Source organism: Corapipo altera, unplaced genomic scaffold (genome assembly GCF_003945725.1).
Source record: "Corapipo altera isolate COAL_440 unplaced genomic scaffold, ASM394572v1 1b, whole genome shotgun sequence".
Lineage (NCBI taxonomy): Eukaryota > Metazoa > Chordata > Aves > Passeriformes > Pipridae > Corapipo > Corapipo altera.
Window position 1 is genome coordinate 278867 of NW_020884881.1, and position 27126 is coordinate 305992.

Below are 27126 nucleotides of genomic sequence, written 5' to 3' on the forward strand. Positions count from 1 at the left end.
TCCAGTCTTACTCTGGTATCAGAGGTTATTTATTTGTCTTACAAGGTAATTCTCAATATTGCTTGAAATTTTTAGTGCACAGATTTTGTCTCAGAAAACATCAACAATAATAGTATTTCTAATGCCTCTGTGTTAAACTCACTGCGGGTTCTTGAAAAATCCTTTGTGGTTTTTGCCCCATGGTACTAGCTTGAAGTTTACGCAGAATATACCAAAACTCATGACAAAAAAGCCCAAGAGATTACAGCCAATTCTGTGTCAGCCCTTAATTTGTGAATACAGACACTGTCAGTTATACCTTACTTAGTTTCAGGAAAAGTTCAAGCTGGCCCTACTTAAACAGAAATTTACAAAGAAAGCAAGGTCTTCTCACAGCTTTCATACAAGCTACAGAATAAGGCCACTTAAACTTGGTTCATTTTTTTCCATTAAAAAAAAGGATGAAGGAAGCATTGTCAGTTAAGTTTACAAGTAACACTTTGCATAACCCAAGACACAACGCTCTTAACATTTCACTGGAAGAACAGATTGCCTCAGCTCACATTAGAAGTAACATGGGTGGTAAAGGATCACAACTGTGTACCCTGAAACAACCCTCATTAGAAGACAGACTGTTTTCCAACAGGCTCTTTGGGACATGGAATCTAATTCTGTTGTTAGAACTGAAAGAGGAAGCTGTTCCATTATGCACATTTACTACATGACCAGCCACTATAGCTGAATAGCCATAGAGAGAATCAATGGTTAAGCAGCAGTACAAGAATTGCAATAAAAACTGAACAAATTACTCACAGTACTGCTGTTTAACATGCCAAGTCTCTTCCATAAAGTAAACACTTTCAAGTTAAGTACAAATTCCTTCAAGTCTGTTTTAAATATCACACACACTATTTATATATTTATTTTTGTTCATCCCTTAAAGATAAAAAAAAATAATTTCTATTGTGCTTTTCATGGCATAGCTGTGTTACACAATCATATATTCTTCCTTTGCTGATTATTCAGTTTTCATGGGGAACTACAAAAATTTTTGGAGCATGCAGTATCAGAGTAACCAAATAGCTTTAATAAAAAGTGATGCTGCCATTAAAAAGGCAGAGGATAAAAAAAATTAAAGCTCCTTATTAATTTATCACTAAAATCTACAATATTCCATTAAGTTTACATAGTCACAGCAACACTGCACTGTTAAGAAGACAGTACATTTGTCAGGATCTATTTATTGTCCACATATGTAATTTATTGGCCAGTTATCTACAAGATATTATTTACCACAGGCAAAACTAAATACTGTGCTTTTAAGAAACCTGCATAGAAATGATTTGATGTTTCTTTTATTTTGGACATATTTACAAAAAGAATTTCTATGTGTGTTAGCAATAAATAATCCCAATATTCAAAATGTCAGTGCTCATGCACACACTGACAAGATGGCTGCATGCTTTAAAAATATTATTTACAGTGCAGTCTCCTTCATAGCCCTCTCTCTAATAATAGCAGAAAGTGCATTTTCTTCCGTATTCTTTATCCTTTCCTTTTGTTTTCATTTAGTCTTGTTTCTGAGGGATACAGCCTTCCATCTCGACAACTTCTGGCCAGCCTTCATACTTGTTTGTGTCCTTGTTATTCTTTATGTGCTATAAATGGAAAACATCAATTTGCTCTTAATGTGAAGTCATTTATCCTTTTGCTTTAACTCACAGTTTTAAGACATTTACTTATTTTCAGGCTATGGACAAAAAGAAAAAACATCACTATTAGTCTCTTGTCCTTCATATCAAATGTAACGATCTCCCAGTATTCACCGTTTAATGTAACTTGCTCAGACAAGTGTATGCTACAAATAGTTAAGCCACACCAGGAAAACATTTTTAAATTTTATTATGGATGTTTATTTAGGAAGAGAGACAACCAAGGAAAGACCAACTGCGTTAAAGCATGAACCACCACAAAGCAATGATCTGCAGTCAGGTAACACACTATTGCCTCCAAGAGTTTGCCACTGCTTCTGCACTGGTTTCCACACCCTTGCAAAGCTGGCAAATGAAAATGCATCTTCCTTCCTCTCCTAGTTTAAAGCTGCATTTACCAGTAATTAAAGGCATCATTGACACATACTGAATTTTAACAGCTAAAGCATGGGAACATACTCTATTTCACAAATTTTGCTGTAGCAGCAATAATTTTTGAGAGAAGAGCAAAGATAACAGCTGGGAACACCAACGCCTTAACTACCACTTATCTGTCGGAAGTTCACCATTGTTAGTGCATCTAAAATACAAGCGTTAGGCAATAAGTTTTGAATTGTTCAGTTTAATTTGATTCATTAAAAAGATAAATGATCTAGTTATTGGCATATTAAGATCTATCCCATGTAAGATTTTTTTCTTATTTATGAGTCACCAAAGAATCTTTTTGTTGTGTTTAAAAGGAGGAGGCTACTCAAGGAAAAAATTTGAAAATAACACTGTGTGCCACTACTGCAATAGATAGTCATCTTGTAAAAATGCACGGCATTTATAAAACATGCTACGCCTTTATTAACGCAAGCTGGTAAATTCCAGCAAGTTAAAGAATCACAGACCTGTTCAAATGGACTTTTAGTCTTAATTCCTTTTCCACCGCAGAAGACCCAGTTGTCTCTGAAGCCAAGGTTGGTAATTGATGTGCTTCCCAGTTCAGCAATCAGTTTCCGTGCTTCCTCGTTAAGCCTTGAACAAAACAGAAGTTCCGTATGTGAATAAAACATATGCCCTTAGAGCTTTCATTGCTCAGTGCACCAATCATCTTTAATCTGATTAAATATAGTTTAAGTCAGTAAATATTGGGCAAGATCTATCTTTCAAAATCAGATAAGGCTAGTTCTAACATCACCTGATGCAATGAGCGCTGCTCTTTCATTCTATAAGCTCAAGGAACCAGGATACAAACCTATTAGTACACCAACAAAAGCCAAGAACCCTCTCCTGTGAGAATTTATACATATATCTCAAGTCATGTTAGCAATTCTCCAAGCAACTAAAAAAGTCAACCTTTAAAGTAAATATAGTTTGCAGGCTCAAGCTGAAGTCTAGATAAAGTGAAGGCTATTTTAGATTAGAAGAATGGCCTGAATATATGAAAGAAGTTCTTGTCTGCTTGGGTCAGTTAATTCAAAATTCAGACTGCTGCCCCACAGCACAGTTCAGTGCCTGTAGGCCCAAGAAGGATAATTTTAGTATGGAAGGGAAAACAATTCTGTAGGATAAGTTATCATTCCAAAATTTCCAAATAGCAGCTCTTCATTTCTTCCTTCAAGTTACCTACAGGGTCTTCAGAAACAAACACTCATGATATTTCTGCTAAGGGTCTAATTTAATATCCAACTTATTCTTGTTTCTCACAAAAGTATACACCTAACAGCTCTCTAAGTAAATATGTACATACATCTGCTTAGTTTTAATTTGATCTTTGATGTTCCCAAATCACATCAGCATTATAAAACTAATAAATGGAAAGTATAGATTCAAATCTGTCATCTTGGAAAAACAAATCCTTATCTAAAGTGATTGCATGAAAAGGAACGTATTTTTTTTCAGTATAAACTAGCATTTAAAAGTTTAAAGCAACACTTGCTATTTAAAATCAATTACATACTTCGTTGCACCATCATCATATGTTGCCATTAACACTACTGTTCCATCCTGGATGGACTTCAGAAATTCAATAAATGGTGCCACATCTGAAAAGAAAGAGAACACAAAACTGTTTATTAACAAGCCACAGTTCTATACTTAAACATCTGCAATGCCTTTCTGTGAAGATATTATTTTAAGAATATTTTTAAATGTACTTAGCATTTATAAAAAGATGCTGAAGTAAGAGAAAGCTAAAATGCATCAGAGAACTCTTAATTTATAGAAAGAGTTTAATACATATTGTGTAAAGACTAGTGAGAACAAGTTTGTTTGATTAACCATACCATTTCCTTCCACCTCAGCTATTTGTGTAAGTTGCACTCTCCTCACAATTACAAAGGTAGAGGTGAACCACTCCCTTAACTATCCTGTTAAACCACCACAGCAAATGGAGTCTGGAGAAGGTAAAAAAGCACATTTGTTTTTTCTGACCAGCTAAACTGCACCTACCTCCTCCCCACATGTCAAAGAACTTAGTGTCTAATGCTTCTCCTGTTTTACCTAGAGGGAAAGAGAAAAAGAAATATTTGGTGTTATCAAATTTAACCAAAATTATCTTACAGAAAACATGCCCAACACTCCTGTTACTGACTCTTCCAGAAGACACTATATAAATGATAATTCTTAACTTTTATGAAAATTGTTCCTTAAACAGTAGTTTGCGAAAAGGTGCAGGAAAACATAAGAGGAAAAAAATTGAGATGACCCATAAAGTGTTGAAGGCCAGGTTGGATGGGGCTTTGAGTAACCTGGTCTAGTGCAAAGTGTCCCTATCCATGGCAGGGGGGTTGGAACTGGGTGATCTTTTAAGATCCCTTCCAGCCCTGACCACTCTATGATTCTTTGCAAACTTCTGATTTCACTTCAAGCGGAATCTAAAATAAAACACCTACATCCTCTAAAACAAATACAGAGTATTCAGTACATATATTTGTCTTTTTTAAAGTTGGTTCTACAAAAATAGACAGTACAGTTATAGACTGCCCTTAGTGTCACATGCAAAGTAAGGAAGATTAAAATTACACTGCATGTTTCCCTATAGACTGGAAATTGTTAGTAGATTTAAACATCAGAATAGATAGAAAAAAATGGACAATATAGTATACCTCATTAGCTTTTTTTTATTATGCTGTCTACAAAGGCAGTACTTGATGGAAGGTAGACTTTTTTTAATATATACATTCATTTAAAGTTTGGAAGACAGAGAGAAAGACTGGAGCTATAGAATACAAAGATAGGTATTTTGGGTTTGAACAGATTAAGACAATTTAGGAAAGCAGCATAGGTTTATAAGGCATGCTTTAGATGATGTAAACCTAAGTACAATCCAAAAATAACATGAATTTATATTACAGTGAATGGACGAAGTGCTATCTCAGTGCTACAAGGAATTGCTTCCTATACATTAAGGAGAAATCTACCAGTACTGACATTCAGTTCAGCTTTCAAGGTAACGCACAGTTAAATTTGTTTCGTTTTAATGAAAATTAAGAACCCTGAACAAAATTACCTAACATCATGTATTTAGGGACAAGATCTATTGACCAAATACACAGATTCAAGCTAAGAAATAATGAGTTAGTCTTTCCACGTAGTAACAAAATTGTTAAAGAAGTTTCACTGAAAACAGAGCAACAGAAGAATGCAGGCTACAGTTTTATTAGTGGTGGCAACACACAAGGGCAAAAGTAGGATGCATCCCATGTCTTTTTCCATCTTGTTGTGTATTAGGAATTTATCTGATGTCACCAGAGCACTCCACTGTTGCTATTTTTACAGCTCATTTTTAGAAACAAAAACACACTGAGTTTTTCTACTTTGTAACAAAAAGGTGTCAGTGCGAAGATCTGACATTATCTCAGTATAAATAAGCTGAGTGCTTCCTTTTCTCATACTGCTTGCCTTTCACCATCCCTTACTTTTTCACCTTAAATTTTGGAAACAATTTGAAAATGAAGACAACTTGCTGACATAAAATGTCACTTACCATTGACCAAGGCCACATTTATTCCTCTGCCAACATTATTTTTAACTCCACTCATTAAACTGAAACAAAATAAATATTTTTAATAGGAAAATTTTCTGATGTGAAATATTTCTGGTTTTTAAATCGGATCAAACTCTAGAAGTTACACAGTTAAAAGACCACACATTCATGAGTAATTAAATGAAGCAAAATCTCCTTTAACTAATCTCTGTGCTCTTATGGCACCACCGAATTGAAAATAACACAAATATCTCCAGTTGTATTGATTTAATTTGATCACTTAATCATCTTAATTTCAAAGTATGTCTGTATATTAAAAATGTCACAAAAATAGTGTTATTAATTTATTTAAAAAAATACCTTGCAGCTAAAGAGCCTGAACCAATATTAACTTGAGGAACTTGGCACAGTCACATAGTCAACATTTTAAGTTTTTTTTTTTGTTGTAAGCACATGATAAACAAAAATGTGTTAATGAGTTTAAAAGCTAACTGAACAGAAGCATTTAAACTCATATTTCAGCATCACATCAAGAAATAAGATTTTCATGTCATGTCTGAGCATCCGTTCTAAACAAGAAAAACATATGGCAAATAAAGACTGGAACATAAATGCAAGAAGGCAGTGAAGTTCTGAACACACTCCTTTCCTCATACAAAATTTAGTGGACACTTAATTTACAAAAAATAATAAGAATTCCCTTTCATTTTAATCAAAAAATCTCTGTAAATAAATAACAGTCCAAAAATATCTACTACTGAGGTGACTAGACACTGAAATTCCACACATCCATAAAGTTACAATGGATTCAGACAACAAAAAATTCTGCAACCATGAATGCAAAAATTATTAGTTATTAAAGGAATTTAGTGCAACATTCTGTTATCAGGCTACCATGGCACAACCATGCAACTGGTTTCTTAACAGAGGAAGTAAAACTGCATGGAGAAGTTGGTGGTAAAGAAGTATCACCCCTTCTAAAAATCCCAAGAAGTAGCGACTACAATATTTTGATGATGAGTCCAGTATTTTTTTTTCTAATTCGGATTATGTCCTCCCAATACAGAAGAAGGCTATAACTGAGTTTCTACACAGCAGAATTCCTGTTTCACATTAAAATATCTATATAATTAAAGACTGAGAAATTACATGCATTCTGAATCATATCAGCACCTTTAGTGCTTTCATAAACCTGGTGACATCCTTACATTTAATGTATAAGGAAAAACCTACTCTGTAAACTTAATTCACAAATTATGAAAACTTGTTCCTGCTTTCCTGTTTTGGAAGTATGAAGAAGAGTACAAATTAATCAGAAAAAAAAACTTTGCAGGAGTGAGTTCACAAAATCTCTCTAATAAAACAGCTTCTGAAGAGGAAATAAGGTTTTTTTCAGAGTTCTGATATACTACGTTATACACTTGAGACAGCTTGTGCACCTTCACAAACATAACAGGCTGCAGTGCAACAGCTTCTCACAGGAGGGCAGCCCTTCATCAGTTTTAGAATTCTCCTAAGAATCTACAATCAACAAGTTATGAGAGCTTTTGAAAGAGAAATAAAAACTCTTATGAGCAAAGCAGGAGATCACATAAAATGAATGAAATTTTCTGGTGGACATTTAAACAGACATGACAAGTCCTCCTCTGAAGCAAACCAGAAAGATTTTTGCCAAGGCAAACTGGACTTTAAAATGCAATAGCTGTGCACTGAAGTGTGCACTAGTACTAACAGAATAGAGAACTTTTGCCAGCAACTACTTTCTTTTCATCACTTTCTTCAGTAAAATATGCAGTAGAAGATTTTTTTACTTTTTTTTTGGACAGGAACAACAATCTCTTCTTAGTTAACCAGTAAGCGATACATTAAAAAAAAAACAACAAAGAAAATAACCCTACAATCCCAAAATTAAAGTATTACTTACACTCCCACAACTTTAAATCACTGAATCAGCTTAAGTCTTCACAGATATTAAGCTTCCTATATTAAGCAACCAGAACGAGATGGTAACAAGTTTTGTAACACCAACAAAAATACCTCGCCAAGAGATTAGATAAGCCTGTCCAAGGTCACAAAATGAGTCACTGACAAGAATGGAAAGCAAAACCTAGCAGCTTGTAGTTAGTATGTGCCAAGGTGAGCTCGTGCTTTCTTCACATGTGCTCCCCAACTACACCGTGATGCTCTGCTGCAAAGTGACTCCTACACAAGCGAGCAAGCTTGAGCTAAGTCAGCCTCCCAATAGAATACCAGAGTTAGTGCTAAAAACAGTCTTCTCTTTAAGATCATTTGAGACTAGTCTTACAGTTACTTTAGAGAGTAAACTGATGGAAAATATTAACCAATATGTTTTATTGTCTTATAGATTAATTATCCTATTTACTATACTACGTGGGGTTCTTTTGTTCACAGTGAAGTTGACATTTGCTCTAGAATTCATTAGCACCAACTGATAAGTTTCTCTGTACTAACATAATGTGGGCTGACAAACAGCTACTGAAGTAGTTTAAACGCAAATGGAAAGCAAAGGCTTTAAGTGTGACTGATATTAAGAAAATCTGACAACAGTAACATCTTTTCTGACATGTCACCTGCAAAATCGAGTAGACAGATAATGTTAATAGGAAGCTGCACACTCTGGGTGACAATGAGAAGGAACAACCTAAGAGGAAAAAAACAGTCTAAAAATAAATACTATCATTCCCATTATGGAGATTACTGAAAGGTATGCAGTTAAATACTCTAGATGCAGTATTATCAATAATACTGTCAAAAATATCGTTATTAAAAATAGAAGACTTAAAACCAAACTGTGTCTCGAGCAGTTCTTTTCCTCATTTCACAATTATTTTAAGTTTATTAACTTTAGTTACTATTAGCACAGTTAAATACCAATTGTTAAAATACTATTTCCCCTTTTGAAATCAACCTTTAAAGAGAAGTGGAAAATGTGTTCTGACAGTGGTACTATGGAAATACAGCTTAAAAGATGACTTGAAAAAGACAATACAATAATTCACTGAATTACTGTTAGAGGCATAAGGACAAGTTACTTAGAAGTAAGTGTGCATCTGATTTAACAAAGTTTACTTAACCCTTTAATCTGTAAACCTGATATAAAGTGCAAACTGTCTTGCGTGTATTAAAATAACATACATTTCTGCATTTACTGCAGAGCATTAAGTACGCTTCAGAGATAAACTTATAATGCAATGTAATTTTTTCATATGGTCAGACTGTTGGCAAAACAAAACCTAATTTAAGCTATTGATTTTATGTGCAAAGTGATCTAAGACAGTATTGGAAAGAGATACTTTGAGATAACAGGTAAAAATACTTACACATTATCCTCTACACAAATTTTAGGTCCAACTACATTCGCTGCTCCACTTGACATTTTGAACGCAAAATGCTTTTCAGGACAAGCTTTAGAGATTCCACATTTGTATCTTGGAGGTTTTGTAGCTTTCAAAAGGAAATAAAACAAGATTTTACAGACAACAACATAGGTAGGCTAACAGGCAAATAACGTCAGTTACTTTTCTGAAGGAATTCAAGGAAAAGAGCAAAAGCAAAAAGTATCACATCTGTAGTTGCATAGCAGCTTAAAATAATCTAGGTTTCTGAAGTACCTCATTATTCTAACTTCTTGTTGTCAACCTGCTGCTTGCTCTGGCACTGTCATCAAAAGCCACAAGCCAAAACTACAAAACAGACTTTACCAGAAATTAAGGAAAAATCAGGAAAAGAGGAAAATTAGTTTCTGATTGCATTTAAAGTCTAATTAAAACTTCCTTAACTATGAAAATTCAACAGTCTTTCTGTTACTAGCAAAAGCAAGTCACAGCAGTAACACATGCATATGAATACTCACAGCGTGCAGCTGCATCCAGTGCTGATCTAGCTAAAATGAAAAAGGAAAATTTTACAAGATGTTACTATTAAAGTGTCATCTGCTACAAAATATCCTATAAATGTAAAATCTTTCTGTACCTCTATAAAAACAGGTTGGTTGAAATGAAGTATCGAATACATCTGAATACTATGCTCCAATAAAAAGCAACTTTTACACAGTAGAACCATTCAGAACACTGCCTTAATTTATTATTCTCTGATTAACACAAAGATCCATGAAGATACAAAACCTCCAAGGATTTATGGAGGTGAGGGCACTAAAGAGAAATGAATTTCCCTCTTAACAGCTTCAGGAAGATGGGGTTCCTTTCACCTCAGACTGGAAGCTGCAACTGAGCTGTATTTCAACCCAGCCATTTGTGACTCCCTTTCTTGGGATAGGAAGAGACACAAGTGACCTCATCATGCACATACCTTAATGACACCTCTGTCTATTTGATGGTTATTAAAGTTATCTCTGCTGAGGGGTTCAGATGTTGGCTCACACTGCAGTAATCTGGAGTTAACAAACATGAACTCTACCCATGTACCTAAAATTCTTTGGTGGGTTTTTGGTAATAAAAAGCACCTCTAAAGATAATGCTGGCTCAAAACAGACTTACATTTTAAGACACCTCAACTGCTAATCCTTCTCTGTGTAGAACATGTGCACATCTGAAATGTTTCGATTACTGCACATTCAACTTAATATGGTAGTGTACCTGTGCAAGCAAAAAAGCCCACCCAAAACAAATTCTGAATTTCTTTAGCAGTAGTAAGGCAGAGCACAGGTTTCCAGAAACATCATTCAGGTCACCTAGTTTGCAACTCTAAGAATGCAAGTATCAGTAAACAAAAAAAGCAGGTAAAATGATGTATACTTGGCAAGCAAAAGAATCAAACTGATGCACTTAACATAAGAGAGTACTTTAAGTATTTCATAGAGAAAATAATTTAATACACACATTATCTATTATATATATATAAAATAACAAGTACACATATTAAAAACAAACACAGAATTCTTAAGTGTAAGAGCCTAAGTCAAGCTTAAAGAACAATGAATATGATGCTCTTGATTACGGCTCAAGTAAATATTAACAGATGTACAGAGAAAACAAAGTCACCACTTACCAAATATGTGTCCTAAGTTTGCATCCATTTTTATTTCAAACACTTGAGATATGACATAAAACGTCAACAAAAATATTGCTATGACAACTACCAACTTTGCAGCACCTGTTAGGAAACAGAGAAAAGTTTTAAAAAATTATCTGCAAATGGCAATGTTAGTTCAGCAAAACTGATAACATGAGAATTCTATATCAGATTACACTATGGGGAACTCAGAAACAATATGATCATTTGGGGACTTACAAAACAGAATTAACCTGCAAAAAATGGACATTATAATGTAGAATGTAACTGCACCAGTCCATCAGGTTACCATACCAAATACATACTCTGCTCTTAGCTTTCTCCTGTTTCATGCTTGCCTGACACCACAGTCCACCAATTCAGCTCAGAAGCCAGGAGAAAACAAAGACTTTTCCATGAAAATTGAGTTTGACAAGATGAACTAAGCTGATCTACCTGGCTGTTGCCCAAATGTGAAATTCCCACCTCTCTCATTCCACTTCCCTGTTCTTAGCCATGAATACCTGTTTCCTCCTTGTTCACAGATACTGTGTTTCCCACCCCCCACTTCAAATTGAGCTACCTCTATTTTAATGTATGGCCAAGACTGAGACTGATTAGGATCTGTTAATATACTGTAGCTTGGCTGCTATGGTCAGTCAGCTCTGAGTATTATGTTAAAAAAACAAAACCACCACAAAACTACCAGCCAACCAGAAAAAAGCATTCTCACCTACTTTTCAACACACTCAAATTAATGACCTTCGAAAGCAAGTTTGATGGTTCAAAAGAGCTATTTTAAAAAGTAAGAAAAAGCAGTACCTCTCCCCTCCCCCTTTTAATATACTGAAGCCCTGGGTATCTCAAAGTTTTAGAGTCAAACTTTCTCCAGTGCTGAGTGGCCAATCTATCTCCTGGGAGAAGAGCTGGAAGCACACAACCTCAGCGACTTACATCTGAAATGGAAACTTGAATGTATGGGGCACTGCCATGAACCTCACCATTTTTAGCATAATTTGAAATACATTTTTACATCTATTTATCTTATTGTAAAATACTGACTGAGAGTAGAAGTTGGGTGAGAAGGCCTCTGATCAACATCTTGCCTTCCTATTTCTCTGCAGTATGCCAAACTGGTTGGAAGAAGCTACCTTAAAGCACACTTCTTTTTCTCACATTACCAGCCAAATAAATCCTTCAGAAAAAAACAAACTTATGTATTCCTGCACATCTCAGACTGCTGCTGTGATGGGTTGTTCAGAAAACCTTAAAATAGACAGATTACTCAGCCTTCAGAAGCATGAGAGAGGCTAATCAATCCTTCCAAAAGGCTAAAAAAAGATAAGGGGATAAAAACAGAAAAGAAAGATGAAGAGATACAAGAGGTTTTTGCCTGTAGTTGATCCTTCTTTTTTTGTGTGTGAGCACATATATACTATGATGTAAGAAAACACAGATGCAAACTTAATTTAAAAATATTATGCTGGAACTCTAAAGATCACTGCACTTGAAGGGAAGAGAACTACATATAAGCACTGGAGAAAACAGATGATTTGAACGTTATGTTAAGAAGTGGATACAAGTTACTCTGGGGGAGATTCCAATTGGAAACAGAAGAAAAATTTTTCACAATGAGAACAATCAACAGTTGGAATAATCTCCCCACGGAAGTGGTGGATTCTCCAGTTTGGACATTTTTAAGATTTGGCTGAACAGGGTGCTGGGCCACTGCAGAAAGATGGGTGTAGGTCAAATTAGAGGAAGTTATATTCACCTTCAAACAGAAGTTACAATGGTATGGAAATTATAGGGTAAAATGCAGCTGCTACTCCCTGGAAGGAATGCCATAAGCGTGCTCGACAACCTATCTCACAATGATTCCCCTGCCACACACAATCTACAACCTTAAGCCCATGCTAGGGGGATGAAATGGCAGGTGGAGCAGAGTGAAAACACCATGGCCAGGCTGTTAAAATCCCTGCAGGGAGTAGAACTTGGTGGCACTTTGCAGCTGATAAACCATATAGCACCTGTCAACCAAGGGAGATAGGAAAGATGTCCTGCTGTTGAGCCAACAACCATGGTGAAATCTCTCTCCTCAGATGAACTTTGTTCATTGAAGCTTAACTGTAATAACACACACATCTCTATCCCAACGTTGCCCACCTCCAAGGTATGACTATCCCCCAATGGTGTTGCATATTTTATGTCTTATGATCACCTCCTACTGGTGCTCTGTATTTTATTGACTATATCTTTAGGAGCAAAGAGACAGAATTTTACACCAATCAGTAACAAAAGCATGTATGACTAGAGTCACTCAAGCTCCACCTAAACATAAAGGAAGTTCAGTGAAGGGTCCCCATAACTGACAGACTGTGCAGGCACAATGATCCTGGCTTTCCTGGGGTGCTGACAGACTAATTAAACACTAAGCATTTGAGAAAATCCCCCCTTTTCACATGGGGGGATCGCATGGTTAGGCAACCATCTTGTCTAGACTGTGCTTTTGCCAAGAAAAGTTGGACCATATGATCCTTGAGGTCTCTTCCAACACAGTATTCTATGATTCTATGACTTTAAATCCTTATTGTCACAACTTGTTAATATTGTCCATAGCAGTTGTTACACAAGTGACCAAAGTCTGATTTTACAGAGCGTGCTTACCTGCTATTCTCATGTTTAGTCTTCAGCCAGCTAACGACGTTATTGCATTAAAAATAGCCACCTGCAGGAAAAAAAAAACAACACATCATTGTAATTACAACCAAATAAGCACTTTTGTAATGAGTTAACAGAAAAAAGTCCATAGATTTTCTAGTCAATAAAATTAACGATAATTGTTCTGAATACCTATTTCTTAACACTCACAGTAAAGGCAAGATTTAAGAGGGATTTCTGATGCCTTGCTTTCACTTGCTACTCCATGAAACAAGTGTTCTGAAAAAAAACATTAAATCAATGTCATCAAATCCGCTACAAATTCAGTTTAACTTTCAGTCCTTCAATTTGTGACATAAGTATTACCAGTGCTCTATCTATGAAGTCTTTAATTTCCAAAAGCTATGTAATAAAAGTCAACAACTCCATCTGCACTGCTTCGAAGTCCTACCAACTTCTGGATGCAAGTTGTTATTTGGCAACATAACACAGCAAACTATGATTTAGAGAGAAAAGATTTAAGCATTTTGGCCTTTAGGGTATTGCATAAACTGCACTCAGTAGAATCGAAAGAAGGTAATTTCAATACTTTAATCTATGCTTTACAGAAATGTAACAACACATCTGTCACTTTTAGCTACATCCAGAAGACTAATATGATGGTCAATGATGACAGAAGCACCAAACTTAGTACTCAAACTATTTCAGAATAAACGGAAAATCACTATGAGCAAACACCATGTAGGTTTCCAAAATCATCTTCTTGAGAAGAGCGTGCCACCATACAGAGTCAAAATAGGCCACAAACTTCACAGGCTCTGCTCAAAGACTATCACCTCCTCCTCAAGAGATGCTGTGCCCCTGGGCTGTACCAAATCTGCACTCTGCACCCTGGTCATGCTCAACCTTGGTGGGCCCATGCTGCACTGAGTCTGGACATCTGGCTCAAGTTTCCCCTGAATCATCTACACTGAGGCACATTTGAAAACATGTAACCAGTTATCACCCTAATCCAAGTAGCTGCCCCAGACTCCCCATCACAAAAGCTACAGCATCCCTAATGGTCTGCAGTCCTATGCCATGATTTTGAACAACGTCAAAAACACTATCTTTAAAACTGTTTGAAAAAATACTATTATTAGAAATGCAAATCATTTGGAGACAAGTACCAAAGCCCCCACATAGTTTTCAGGGTTTATGCTAGGGAGAAAAAAAAAAAATCAGTATTATGCACACAAACTTTTGCCTTCACTTAGTTCAGTATCTTCAAGTTCAGTGATTTGTGTCCAGATCCTCTTTGACAAAGACTCATTGTGCTCTATTGCTTCAAGTTTCCAAGAAAATGGCCAGCAGAGAAATAAAGGGGAAAAAACAAATGCAAATATAGAAATATTTATTTCTACTGTATAAGAATTTGAAAATATGTATCAACAAAGTTTGAAAAGCAGACACGTTTTTGAGTGCTAATGTTGTACTATAAAGGAAATCTCATAGCATATTATGGGCATAATATATCCATTATATTTATAGCCACATATTATATCCAGAAATAACATTTTCTTTCAGTGAAAGGCTAGTATTCATCTGTCTTGTAAAAAGACAAAGAATCTGTCAGGGCAGATAAACTCATTTTATTTCAAAGTCTGTGAATAGAATTATTTTAGGCTCCTTCCTCTCCCCACCCCCAGAAATATATCAGTGTTAAAATAAACGTTGTCTGTAGTTTGAACAACTACAAGTTTGTTATAAGGCTGCACTCAAAAAACACTAAAGTTTCCTATTTTGTTTTACTCTAAACAAATACACATCATGAATTCAAAAGTGTGAAAGTAAAAATACGAAGAAAACCAGAAAGCAGAATCTAAGTGAAACAATCCTGATCCAATCTTGACTGCCCTTATCCTAACATCTCCTTCCACCCATTTCAATGATCGTTATTTCTTGCCATCAAAAAATACACAACAGAGAACATGGTTTGGGGTTCTTTTTAAAGTGTGGAATGTTTTTGATTTAGGAAAAGGAAAAATGAGTATGCCATGTGTCACCTTGAAAGGAACTTCAAAAGCGATTTAGAAATTCTTTTTCTAAATTACAGTATATCAAAATATCGTGGGTTTTGATCTACAGGATAAATACAGTAATGCTACAGTACAGATAAGCACTGCACAGCACTTTCCAGCTGCAGGACAATAATTCGTGGATGCCATGTCCTTTCCCTGCACCGCATTACCTTAGAGGAGTTTTTTTATTATTTCAAGACAGAACAGCAATAAAACAGGACAGCTCTTATGGATGCTTAAAGACCATTATTCCACACATCTTCGGTATTAGATCTCACAACTGAAATCAGAGAACTCATTAAAAAATGGATTTGGAATTTCTAATAGTGCACATCTTAGGATCACTTAAAAACAAAGAACACAGGACCATAACTGAGCTTCATGCAGACTCAGGTGCATAAAACCAATACCAAAACAAAATTCCTTTGATTGCTTTAAAAGCAGGCCAAAATAACCCAAACACTATTTTTCTCTTCTTTGGCATAAGATTCCATCAAACAGGGGCAGCAGAATTAGAACCTAAATATCTTCTTGATTTATGAATGTCGAGTAATACAAATAATCTCTTTATTACTACATAATTATTCTCTGTGAGGCAGTACAACGAGGATGACATTTATCACTTACTAGTCAGAGACTGAGGCAGGAGATACAGCGGGGTTGACAGGCAGTACCCCAGTGAGTACAGCAGGACCCTATACAGAAGCAAAAGCCAAAGAGAGCATCACAAAACAGGCAACAGAAGCGATCAATATCTCCAAGTTGCAAAGTAAAATGGATGGTTTTGAGAAGCCTTATACTGCATGACTCAAAATACAGATAATCTTTTTCTTCAGATTGTTTTCGTAGCACAAAACTTAGGAGGTTTATCAGTCAAGGTCCAAAACTTGGGAGGTGCAAAGAAACCAAAAAAATCCCTCAAATGCAGCAGCAAGTGCCTTGAAATGAGGAGCTGTCCTCAAAAGAACCTGAATGAGAGAAGACAAGTTAAAGGTTCTTGAATTTGTCCAGTTCCCTGCATGGAATTGCATGTCTGTCCATGCAGAAAAGGGTTATTTATTCTAGATGCAAACTGTTATAGAGTGGAAATGTGGAAAGACAGTTGAGAGCTAAGGTTACTGATTGCTTTTTTTTCTACTCCATCCATCCTTATGCATTGTATTTTGCTCCAAGGTAGGGGCAATATCCAGATGTTGCAATTTCCGGTGCCAAAGCCACTCCAAACAACCCCCAAGATGCTACACAGAAAATAGCAGTTTACAATAAAAAAAAAAAAAAAAAAAAGGAGAGAAAAAACAAAGGGCTTTCCCTCCACTCTGTCCCACTTGTTCATTAACTTGTGTGGGATGACAAACTCAACACAAATACAACAAATTTAGCAGATAAGTCCACAGAGCTACTGCACATATTTTTATCCATACCTTCAATCAGTGGAGCAGTAGATATCTGCTTTTAAAAGCAACCTGTGTCTCTTGAGGGAACCCTGCTAGGTAGTTCACAGAGGAAGCTTATAATATAACTTCATTTAGGAAAATTACGAGCCCATAATCATGTTTCATTAGATAATAAAAAGAATGAATTTTTTCTACATTCATGTGTTAGATACGATCATCATCAAGCAAGTTTACCTCTTAGAATCATGGTGCAAGAGGAAACTGCACTGAGGTAATTGACAAAATACACACAAACAGTACTTATTAATACTGCCACACTGACGCACTACTGAATGAAATCCAGATTTCAGTCCCAAGCTGAATGCAATTCAATTTCGTCAATTCTTCATCAGGCTTTCTTGACACTCTTGTCCAGAGATGGTGCCACGGGACACACGTCACTTGGGCACAGCCTGTCCTACTTACTGTGCAGAAAGCTGTGGCCACTTGCAATGTACTTAATGTTTAAAAGGGTTTTTCAAATACAATTGTAATTGATGTTTTTAAGGATAATAAGGAAATATGCAGATTAGTCAGTCTATTTCATTCTCAGGTAACAGCATTTCCATTAGCAATATCATAACATGCACAGATTATACTTACAAAATGGGCACATAAAAACAAGCAAAGATGAGAGGCAAGAATTTAGAAGGTCAAGATAATTTTGAATTCTAACCTTAGCTGATTACAAAATGGTCTGAAAATTGACAATGATATTTAATAAAACAGAAAGTAATACACTTCAAAACGGACATCGAGTGCGGCAGGACAGGTAGCAGAAATGAAGAACAGGATTCAAGAGATTATAGCAGCTCTCTAATACAGGGGTCAAAAATGTCATACTGCCACAAAAATGTAACTGTTCATTGTGAGCTGTACCATCAGGACTGCTGTGTATGAAGAAAAAAAAAGGCAGCTACTCTGCTCTGCCTAAACAAACAAAAAATACTTTGCTCTGTGTGCTGTCTTGACTTTTACCTGAGACCCATGTGCAGTTTTTTCCTGTCTATCTTAACGTGTAATCCCTAAATGGAAGAATCTAGATAAGAATTACATGACCTAAATAAACTAACTAAGGGATAAAAGAATCAAGTCTGCTTTGCACTAAACTGTGAAAGTGAGGGAAGCAAGGATCAGACACCTTTGCCTCTTATCTTTAAGGTGTCATTTTAAAATATATTTAATTTTGTAAAAATACTATTTATTCATAGTATAATTTTAAATATATATTTTAAATAGATATATATTTTATAATATATACTTTGTAACAAAATATGCCAAGATCAACTGTTCCCAGTATTCCCTGGTTGCTGCTTACTTGTTTGTATTTATAATATTGAAGAGAAACAACCTTCCACCTACTAGGATAAACAAAAAATATAAAAGGAGGCTGTAAATCATCATAACAACCTGAAAAATATCAGAGACAGTTTTTCTTAACACAAGTAGTCTACAGGTACAAGTTAATGTCCCCTTCAATATTAACCCCATATTTCTACACCATTATATGAAAATCTGTACCCAGATTATGTAATACTAAATCTGTATTAGCCTGAGATGCTTTGCATTAAATTCAGAGCAAAATTTTCCCCCCGAAACCCGGACTTAAACGTTTTCATACTTTCAAACAAGCTCGAATAATGTTACACCTGTTTTTATCTGCATTTACTATTAGTGCTATTTGTTAATATGAATAGCATACACTGTACTAGAATTAGACAAGCATTCAAAAAAAAACCAAAAAAAAAAAAGGCTTGAGCTTTTATTTTTATTTCCAAGACATTAGTAGATTAGGACATTGGTTGGTTTTTTTTTTTTTTTTTTCAGCACAAACTGCCTTCTTCAGTGATTAGCAGATGCATTTTACTCCTATCAGAGAAGAGCAAAAACAACCAACAAACCAAACCAACTAAAAAATTTAGCTTTTTATAATTGGTAAAATGTAATCAGTGAAGCATCATTTTGAATAATCCAACCTCCGTTGATATTTCATTTTTTTGGGTTCAAGCAGTTCAGAGCAGTGGTGGTTTTTTACTCAAAATTACACAATGAATTAGACACATCAAGGACCATACTAGTTATTCTTATGTGAATTCTGTTTTTAAACCAGTGGTTGTGTCAGCCTGAATTATATGCCATGGACCAAACAGCTGAGACATTCGAAATCATTCTAAGGCTAAATTTGAGTGGGAATATACGCTTCTAATATGATAATTTTATTCAAAGGCAGGATGTATTTTCTTATCCAGATTGCTTACTCTTCTGCTAGGCTACGAATAGTTTTTCCACCATGTTTACAAAATTCATTTAATTTGAAACTAGTGAAGGACAGACATAGAAAAGAATTACATCTTTAAAAAATAAATAGCGCAGCTCAATTTTATTGTATAATCATGTACTGTTTGTGTCTTCTGGTAACACAGGTTGTGACCCAAGTAGTTGTTTCCTACAAACAGCACTCCTACATTCATATGAAATCTTTGTGGTTATGGCAGAACTTCACATAGGCAAAAGGCCTGTCCACACAGAGCAACTTTGAGACTCATGAATATGTATTTTCTCCTTTGCGACACATGCTACCATGAAGTATAATGATTAATTTATTACAAAAATGATATCACCTGAATTGTATTCTTCTATATACACATTAAGATTCAGCTTGATATTCCAGACAACTGATTTAGATCCAAAGTGTTTGCTTGTTAAAACGAGATTTTATTTTACTTGTATCAATCTACTCCAAATATATGAAGATAAATTTAGGAAATTAAACCCAAGCTTATTCCAAAATTAAAAATAGGTAATTCAGCTACCGTTGCATGTCCTATGTTGCAAATACTGCTATGTGGTTTCACTTCCAGGACAACAAATACAAGAAGCAGAATTGTGCCAGTGTTTTCATACCTGATGTGCAAAACTAACGTCCCCTAAATGGGATGTCAGATCACTGATCATGCCAGCTTTTGCTAATGCCATCGAGCCAGTACTTTCCCACAACACATAAACTAGTCAGTCTCAAACACTGAAAAATTCTTCTGAATCCTGGGAAGCTCGAGATAAAAGTATTAAGGCATTCTTCCCACACGAAACTCAATCCATATTCCTTTTGTAATTAAAACCACAAAACCAAACCAATCCAAGAAAAGAAACCAACAACAAAAAAACCCCAAACAACAAAACAAACAAACAAAACCAACCATCCAACCTTATAAGCACCCAATCCATACTTTGAAGACTCTGCTCAAATATTACCCAAAATTTATTGGTTCATATAGTTAAAAATGGGACTTATGGTCCCTAAAAAGCATATGATTTATATGCGATAAAGTAAACCATACCATTGCTGCTGACGTATCTACTAAAGAGAATCTTAGCTCTGTATTTCACAGAGTTGGATAATATCACATTTTGGAGTTCATATAGATAAAATCCCCAAGAACAATTTGCTGAACCTCATTCACAAACTTACTTCCCAATTTCATCACAGAGAAGTACATAAATCTCACAATAAAGATTTAAGAGAGTGAGGTTTAACGTTTTCTTCTGCCAAATGATGAACAAACTATTTCGTAATTGAAGCACTGCTGTAAATACTACCTGTTCAAAAGTTTAAAACTACCAATTTGTTTTCTGTCATGTTTTTTTAAGAAAAAAAATGACAGATTTCATGAAATGAAAAATGACCTTGATTTCATAAGAGACCAAAGTCTGTTCAGTTTTTCCTCAACAGGAAGGAGTAAATAAAGCTTTGCAACACATTAATCTGTAGAATCACCAGGTCTCACTTGAAACAAGGTGTTGCCAGAATCTAGCAGATGTTTCAGATGTACAACAGCTTTCACATCTTTGTATCAATAAAAACCACTAAGCTTGTTATTAGTACAACACATCACTACCACATATCTTATCCTGCTCCATACAGAAAATTTCAACAGAACTACCACATCAAAAGGTATGTGCCTGAAGAACAATAATCATATACATAATTACTACGACTTCAAAAATCACAGAATGAGTAAGGTTGGAAGGGACCACAGTGGGTCACCTGATCTGACCTCCCTGTTCAAGGAGGGTCTCCTAGAGCACATGGCACAGGATTATATCCAGACAGTTCTCGAATATCTCCAGTGAAGAAGACTGCACAACCTCCCTGGGCAATCTGTTGTTTAGCCTGGAGAAGAGAAGGCTCAGGGGAGACCTCATCACTCTCTACAACTACTTGAAAGGAGGTTGTACCAGGTAGGGGTCAGTCTCCTCTCCCAGGCAATGAGCAACAGGACACAGTCTTAAGCTGCGTCAGAGGAGGTTTAGGTTGGACATCAGAAAGAAGTTCTTCACAGAAAGAGGGGTTGAGCATTGGAATGAGCTCCCCAGGCAGGTGGTGCAGTCACGGTCCCTGGAGGTGTTTAAGAACAAAATGGATGTGGTACTTAGTGCCATGCTCTATTTGACCCACCAGTTTAGGTCACAGGTCAGACTCTATGATCTCAGAGGTCTTTTCCAACCTACTTGATTCTGTGATTCCAGTACTTGGTCACCCACACAATAAAGAAATTCTTCAACATATTCAGGTAGAACTTTCTGTGCATCAGTTTCTGACTGTTGCCTCTTGTCCTATTGCTCAGCACCACAGAGAAAAGCCTGGCTCCATCCTCTTGGTCCCCTGCCTTCAGGTACTTATAGAGATTGATTAGATCATATCTCAGTCATCTCTTCTCAAGATTGAAGAGGCCCAATTCTCTCAACCTATCCTTGTAAGATAGATACTCCAGTGCCTTGGCTATCTTTGGTGCCCATCCCTGGACCCAATCCAGAAGTTCCATCTCTCTCATGTAGTGGGGACTTGATAGAACCACATATGACCACTACATAAATTTACTTGAGGCTATGGTTACAGCACATCACTTTACACTGAGGTCCATTTTAAATAAATTTATCAAGGAAGCAAGAAAGCAGAAGAGGAAAGGAGCATTACAAATACTTCCTCTATAGTTCCAGATTTACTGCAGGAGAGATCAGCTCCTCTGCACTATTCTTCTCCCCAAGCACAGTAAGACTCTAGATAGTAGCTTTCAGATGTCAGAACAAGATGATCATCTTTTTAATAAGATTTATTTATTGCACAGACCACCATACCCATCACAGAGCTGCACACTGAGACTGCAGACATGGTGAGGCACAGAGGTTCTATATACTTTGCAAGGCAGAGAGGATTAAGCCTACTAACAGTAACAAGGGACATCTTCGCACACTGCAGAAAAAAAACCCAAATCTACACTACCAAGCATTTAAGCTTCTTTAACAAAAGCTCAGCATTATCTGAGGCTGCATGTTGGAAAGGAGTTTTAACCCTTGCTCAGTAGCAAGCTGATCTCACCAGGAAGTTGTGTACGTGTCAGGAGAAAATACTCCCTGGTGAAAGCCACAGATCACAGCACTGTTGGTATCTCTCTCTCTCTCTAAGGGATACAGAAACCCATGCTCCATCACAGAACCTCTTCTCATCCACTCATCTACCATGTGTAGGCAGCATCTGGCACGGCTTTGGCACTTTGCAGGATTAACAGAGGAAGTCACTGGCCAAGCGGTGCACCCAGCAGAGAACGCATTGCACATCAGCTCTGGGGAGAAGGGGCAGCAGCAGCACAGCAGGCTCAACACACAGAAGGACTGTGCTATGCCTACAAGGCACTGCACAGTGGGATCACACTGCACATATGAGACTGCTGCTGGTAACTGATAACCTCCATGCTGTGTGAGGCACTCAGAACCACACAGTTTCTGTGGTACAGGCAAGTCATTACTACTGGTCCATATCAGCACTGGTCAGGCCACCATTTGTGGGTGACGAGGTGAAAGGTGCTTGGAAACAGAGAGGAAGTCAGCTAGTGACACAGTCCTTAACAGCTCAAGCGACTCACTTCTTTCTACTGAAGACACACAAGACAGCCCAGCCCCAAAATCTGCACTTTCTAGACTGGTTTCTAAGCATGAAGATATTAAAATAAAGATCCATAACCTACATCTTGGTTGGGTACAGTATCAAAACCAGTATCAAAAGCATAAGCCATATCCAAGAACTAATTTGAGGAATGACATCCCTCAGTAAATGCAGTTCCAAAACCATTCAGGTATCACTAATGTTCAGTTCACCAGCAACCACATAGCCAGCCATGCCAGTTCTCTCAACCACCTCACCTAGTAAACTCAAGAGTATCCAGGCTGATCTAAAAGGAGAATTAATGTCTGGGAGCAGGTCAGCAGCTTTCTACCAGCAGCAATACTAGTTTATACCAGTTTAAATGTTTGTGAAATGATGACTCAACTAACTGGTGATCAAGTTAAACAGATCAAGAAAAAACAAAAGATCTTTGCTACTAGGAGATGGTTACTTTCTTCACAGAGAAAAGACAACTGGAGAAAGGGTGGGAGAAGTGAAGGAAGTCAGCCAGTCACAAGAAAGCAAGTCATATAACTAGAGGGGAGACTGTGTCGTGTATTTCAATGTTAATTAAGATTTTAACTGGACTGTCATGAGAACTAGCACATGTTTGTACATACAAGCAAATTGTGCAACTTTCTGCCATTAAAACTGACTCAACAGTTTTAAATTGCAGGGCAATTAATTAAATGCAGGGCAGAGTTTACTCTAGCAGCTCCCTCTGTCCTGATAGTCTTCCGAAATTTCTCCTCTCTTCCACAAAGTCTGTTCCATATCCTCTTGGCACTGAGGATGTATGAGGCCAACAAGAAGTATAAAATGCTAAATTACAGCTTAGTCTGCAAATGAAGATACAAACCATTTTTGCATCACAAAAATATGGTACTGTATATGGGGAGCAAAAACAGTTAAATAATTCCAAAAGAGTACCTATTGTTAATGCCCTGTAAAACGTTTAATGTGACTGAATTTACAAAAGTGTAAAATACTGTTTAATAAGTAGTACAATGACTTGTATTACTGAAGAAGGATAAGGTTTTTAAATTTGTGGATAATACCAAGATGCAAGCAGATGGAAACAAATTACAGGGTAGATTTAGATTCACAAATTATCCAGAAACATATTCCTTCTAAGAAAAAAAATCCTAAAGTCTTCTTGGGACTCATATACCCGTAACAAAAGCATGGGGAGGCTATGCTTGGATTCATGGTTAAACACAAAATTTTAGATGATGAAGTAGGAAGCTAGGAGCACCTATTTATAATTTGCAGATGCTTAAGCTAAGAAATGCTAAGAAACGAGGTTTCAAGCAGCAATACCAGTTTAAAGTTACTTCCTTTTCACCATTCTGTCGTGGTCTCACTTCACAGAACTTTAGGCCTAGATAATATCAAGAACCACGAAAATTTACAAGACAGGTGAGCTCCCCTGCCAGGCTGCTCCAGCCCGCTCACCATATCTCCAGCCCAGGCCACATGATTTTGCTCACTAGGGAACCTTAATGCAGTAAAAGAGAACATAACTTATGACAGATTAGTAGACAACTTTCATGAGTGTTGAGAGGCAAAGCGCAGCAGCATCAGGCTGCTAATTTTGCTCACCCGTCTCATGGTCTCACTGCAGGACTCTCAGATTTCTGAAACTAATGTAAATGATATTCTTCCTGAGAATTTACATACAGTCTTGGTTTCAGATCAACGTGTGACTTCTCAGAGGGATCCTTCTACACTGCAAAACAATTACAGTAATTCCAGTACTGTTGACAGCAAAAAGGTTATCACAGGGTTGTGCAGCTGGCCACTGGCAAATAAAACATAAAGATTTACATTAATTAAGCCTTACATCCTATAAATTCTCAGTAGATTTTAGTGAAAAACTTAGAACTGAACATGTAAGTAGAAAGACTTGCAGCCATAGCACTCACATGTCAATTCCCTCACTTCACTGGGACTGCTGGTTTAAAAACCAGAACCTAAGTTCTATTTGAATAACAAATTCTCTTTCAACAATTCAAACCTTTAAGAACAACACGTTCTGTGTCTGCTGTGGATTCATCTAATGGACACCTAATCTTTAGGCTACAAAACAATCTGTACACAGACAAGTATTTTTGCATAGTACCAATTCATCTTATGACCTTACCAATAAAAAAAAGAGGAAAAAAAAAAAGAAGAAAAGGAAACAAATTCCTTTACCTGTAGTATAATGTTTCCCCAAAAACCTGAAAATTGAACATGCAGGAATTCACTTTTTAAATATTAGCTTCCCAAAGTTCCACTAAAATCTCAAACTCTAATTATCACTCTCTTCTTAAAACACAGAGTTCTCATTAAATGTGGGTGGTCACTGGATGGCTGTGGTCAGTGGAGCAGTGATGAGTGGTGTGTCTCAGGGGTTTCCTAGGAGAATGGTGAGACACTAGCACAGGTTTGCCAGAGAGGTGGTAGATATCCCACCCCTGGATGCGTTCAAAGCCAGATTGGAGGGGGCTTTGAGCAACCTGGTCTACTGAAAGGTGTCCCTGCCCACAGCAGAAGGGTTGGAACTACATGCTCTGTAGGGCCGCTTCCAACCCAAACCATTCTATAATTCTGGGTAGAGCACATATGCCCTGAAGCACTCGGGCCGCACTTAAGAGAGGCTAAGCAGTAACTTGTGGTTCCGTGAAGCAACTTTTATTAACTATTTACTCTTACTGGGTGAAATGGTCAGGATTTTTGCAAAGAGATGGAAGCAATGGCTTGCAACAAATCCTGTGCTTCCTCCACCCCGAAGTGATTAGATGTTATTGCATTACAATACCAAGCTATTAGCTTGTGAAGAACCTACCCGCAGGCTTAAAGCAAGTCACAAAACTTGCTTTGCCACACAAAGTACACAAACCAACAGATGAAAAACATTTCTTCATACTTAAAAGAATCCCTAGGGGAGAATACGTGCTAATGAAGACACTCATACCTTGAGTACTTTCGAAAGCTTAAAAAAAAACCCAAACCAAAAACAACACGACTGTTGTACAGTCATTAACCAGCTATTTGTGGTATGAGTTTGTTGTTTTGAATTATTTTTTTCCTAAATAATTCCCCTATTAGTATTCAATAAATAATACCATGTTAAAAGAGAGGAGCAGTCAGATTCACCAGCAAAGAGCCAACAATGGGCTCTAAGCCTGTGTGGCATTATAAGGCACACAGAACTTTACAAAAAATCTCTGGTATAGGTAAAGATCTTCACACAAGTCTGGAGTTATTACGTTATTATTTAACCTCTTAAATGAGAGAAAATGGGCAGACAAACGAGTCAGGTGAGTTACACATCCCCCCCCAGCGGCTCAGCCAAAAATGTGGCTTAACATATGGTAGCACTTACCTACCAGAAAAAAAAAAGTATATAAATTTCTATATTTTTCCTACTTCATCAACTCAGAGGCCAGAAACCAGAGACATACAGGCTGCTTCGACAACTATCTCTGCAAACAGGACGTTCAAATTCCTTATGAGTTCACTGCTGCCCTCCGTACAGGTGTATTTAGTGTTTCAGTCAAGCCTTACGATCCATCTGCCAACAGCGCCCGCGACCAGTACGGTGGGAACACCACCATCGAGAAGCAACAACACTTGTTTTGCACCGCGCCGTCTTTGTTTCAGCACCAAGGGGTGTTTCAACAACGCCAACACTTGTTTAACTGGACGGGGTGTCCTGTCTGGCCGTCGCCACCGCCCCGTGCCTCCTCCAGCTCCTGCTCCCCCGCCTCCGCCGGCGGCACCGGGCACTCGCCCCGGCCGGAGGGAACGGAGAGCGGCTGCCGCCGCCCCACCACCACCTCCAGCCTGGCCCTGAGCCCCCTCGCTGGGCCAGGCCGGCGGACGAAGGGAAGAGGACGGGGAGGAGAGGAAGCGCCGGGAGACTCCCGCCCGACGCGCCGCCCGGTAGGGCCCGGGAACGGGGATGCCGCCTGCCTCTGACCCGCAGCCCCGGCCGGCCTCACCCGACACGGGCGGGAGGGAACGAGGGGAGAGTCAGGCGGCTCGGGGAAGGGGCACCGCCCGGGCAAGGGGCACCGCCCGGGGAGCCGGCGGCAGAGGCAGGGGCCGGCGGCCAGCGCCAGCGCGGCTGCCCTGCGCACAACAGAGCGATGGGCGCCCGGGCGGCGGAGCCAGCGGCGGGACACCCCGCGGGGGGCTGTGCCGCCCTCGGCCCCCGAGAACGGAGAACGCGGGCACCCACCTGGGCTGTAGGGCGCGGGCACGGCGTGCAGCGTCCCCTCGGCGGCCGCGCCGCGCAGGCTGCCCCGGCCCGCCCGCCCCGAGCAGGAACCGAGCGGAGCCTTCGCCG

The 27126-nt window shown here is 37.8% G+C and overlaps 1 protein-coding gene across 1 annotated transcript; it reads right to left on the bottom strand.

Annotated features, from left to right (window-relative positions):
• On the bottom strand, positions 1-27126 carry FAM3C (family with sequence similarity 3 member C). Its single transcript, XM_027639818.1, has 10 exons — positions 27019-27126; positions 13363-13423; positions 10693-10797; positions 9539-9568; positions 9006-9129; positions 5665-5723; positions 4128-4178; positions 3637-3721; positions 2585-2711; positions 1-1637 (listed from the first exon to the last, which is right to left on the bottom strand). Exons 2-10 carry the CDS (start codon positions 13373-13375, stop codon positions 1548-1550), a joined length of 684 nt encoding a protein of 227 aa, XP_027495619.1. The 5' UTR covers positions 13376-13423; positions 27019-27126; the 3' UTR covers positions 1-1547.

Excerpts from the sequence above, each read along its gene's own strand:
- FAM3C (XM_027639818.1), bottom strand. Across the intron at positions 9,569-10,692 it reads AAACTTAGGACACATATTTG|CTAGATCAGCACTGGATGCA; the intron begins GTAAGTGGTGAC and ends TTTTCATTTTAG. Across the intron at positions 1,638-2,584 it reads CTAAAAGTCCATTTGAACAG|CACATAAAGAATAACAAGGA; the intron begins GTCTGTGATTCT and ends TTCCATTTATAG.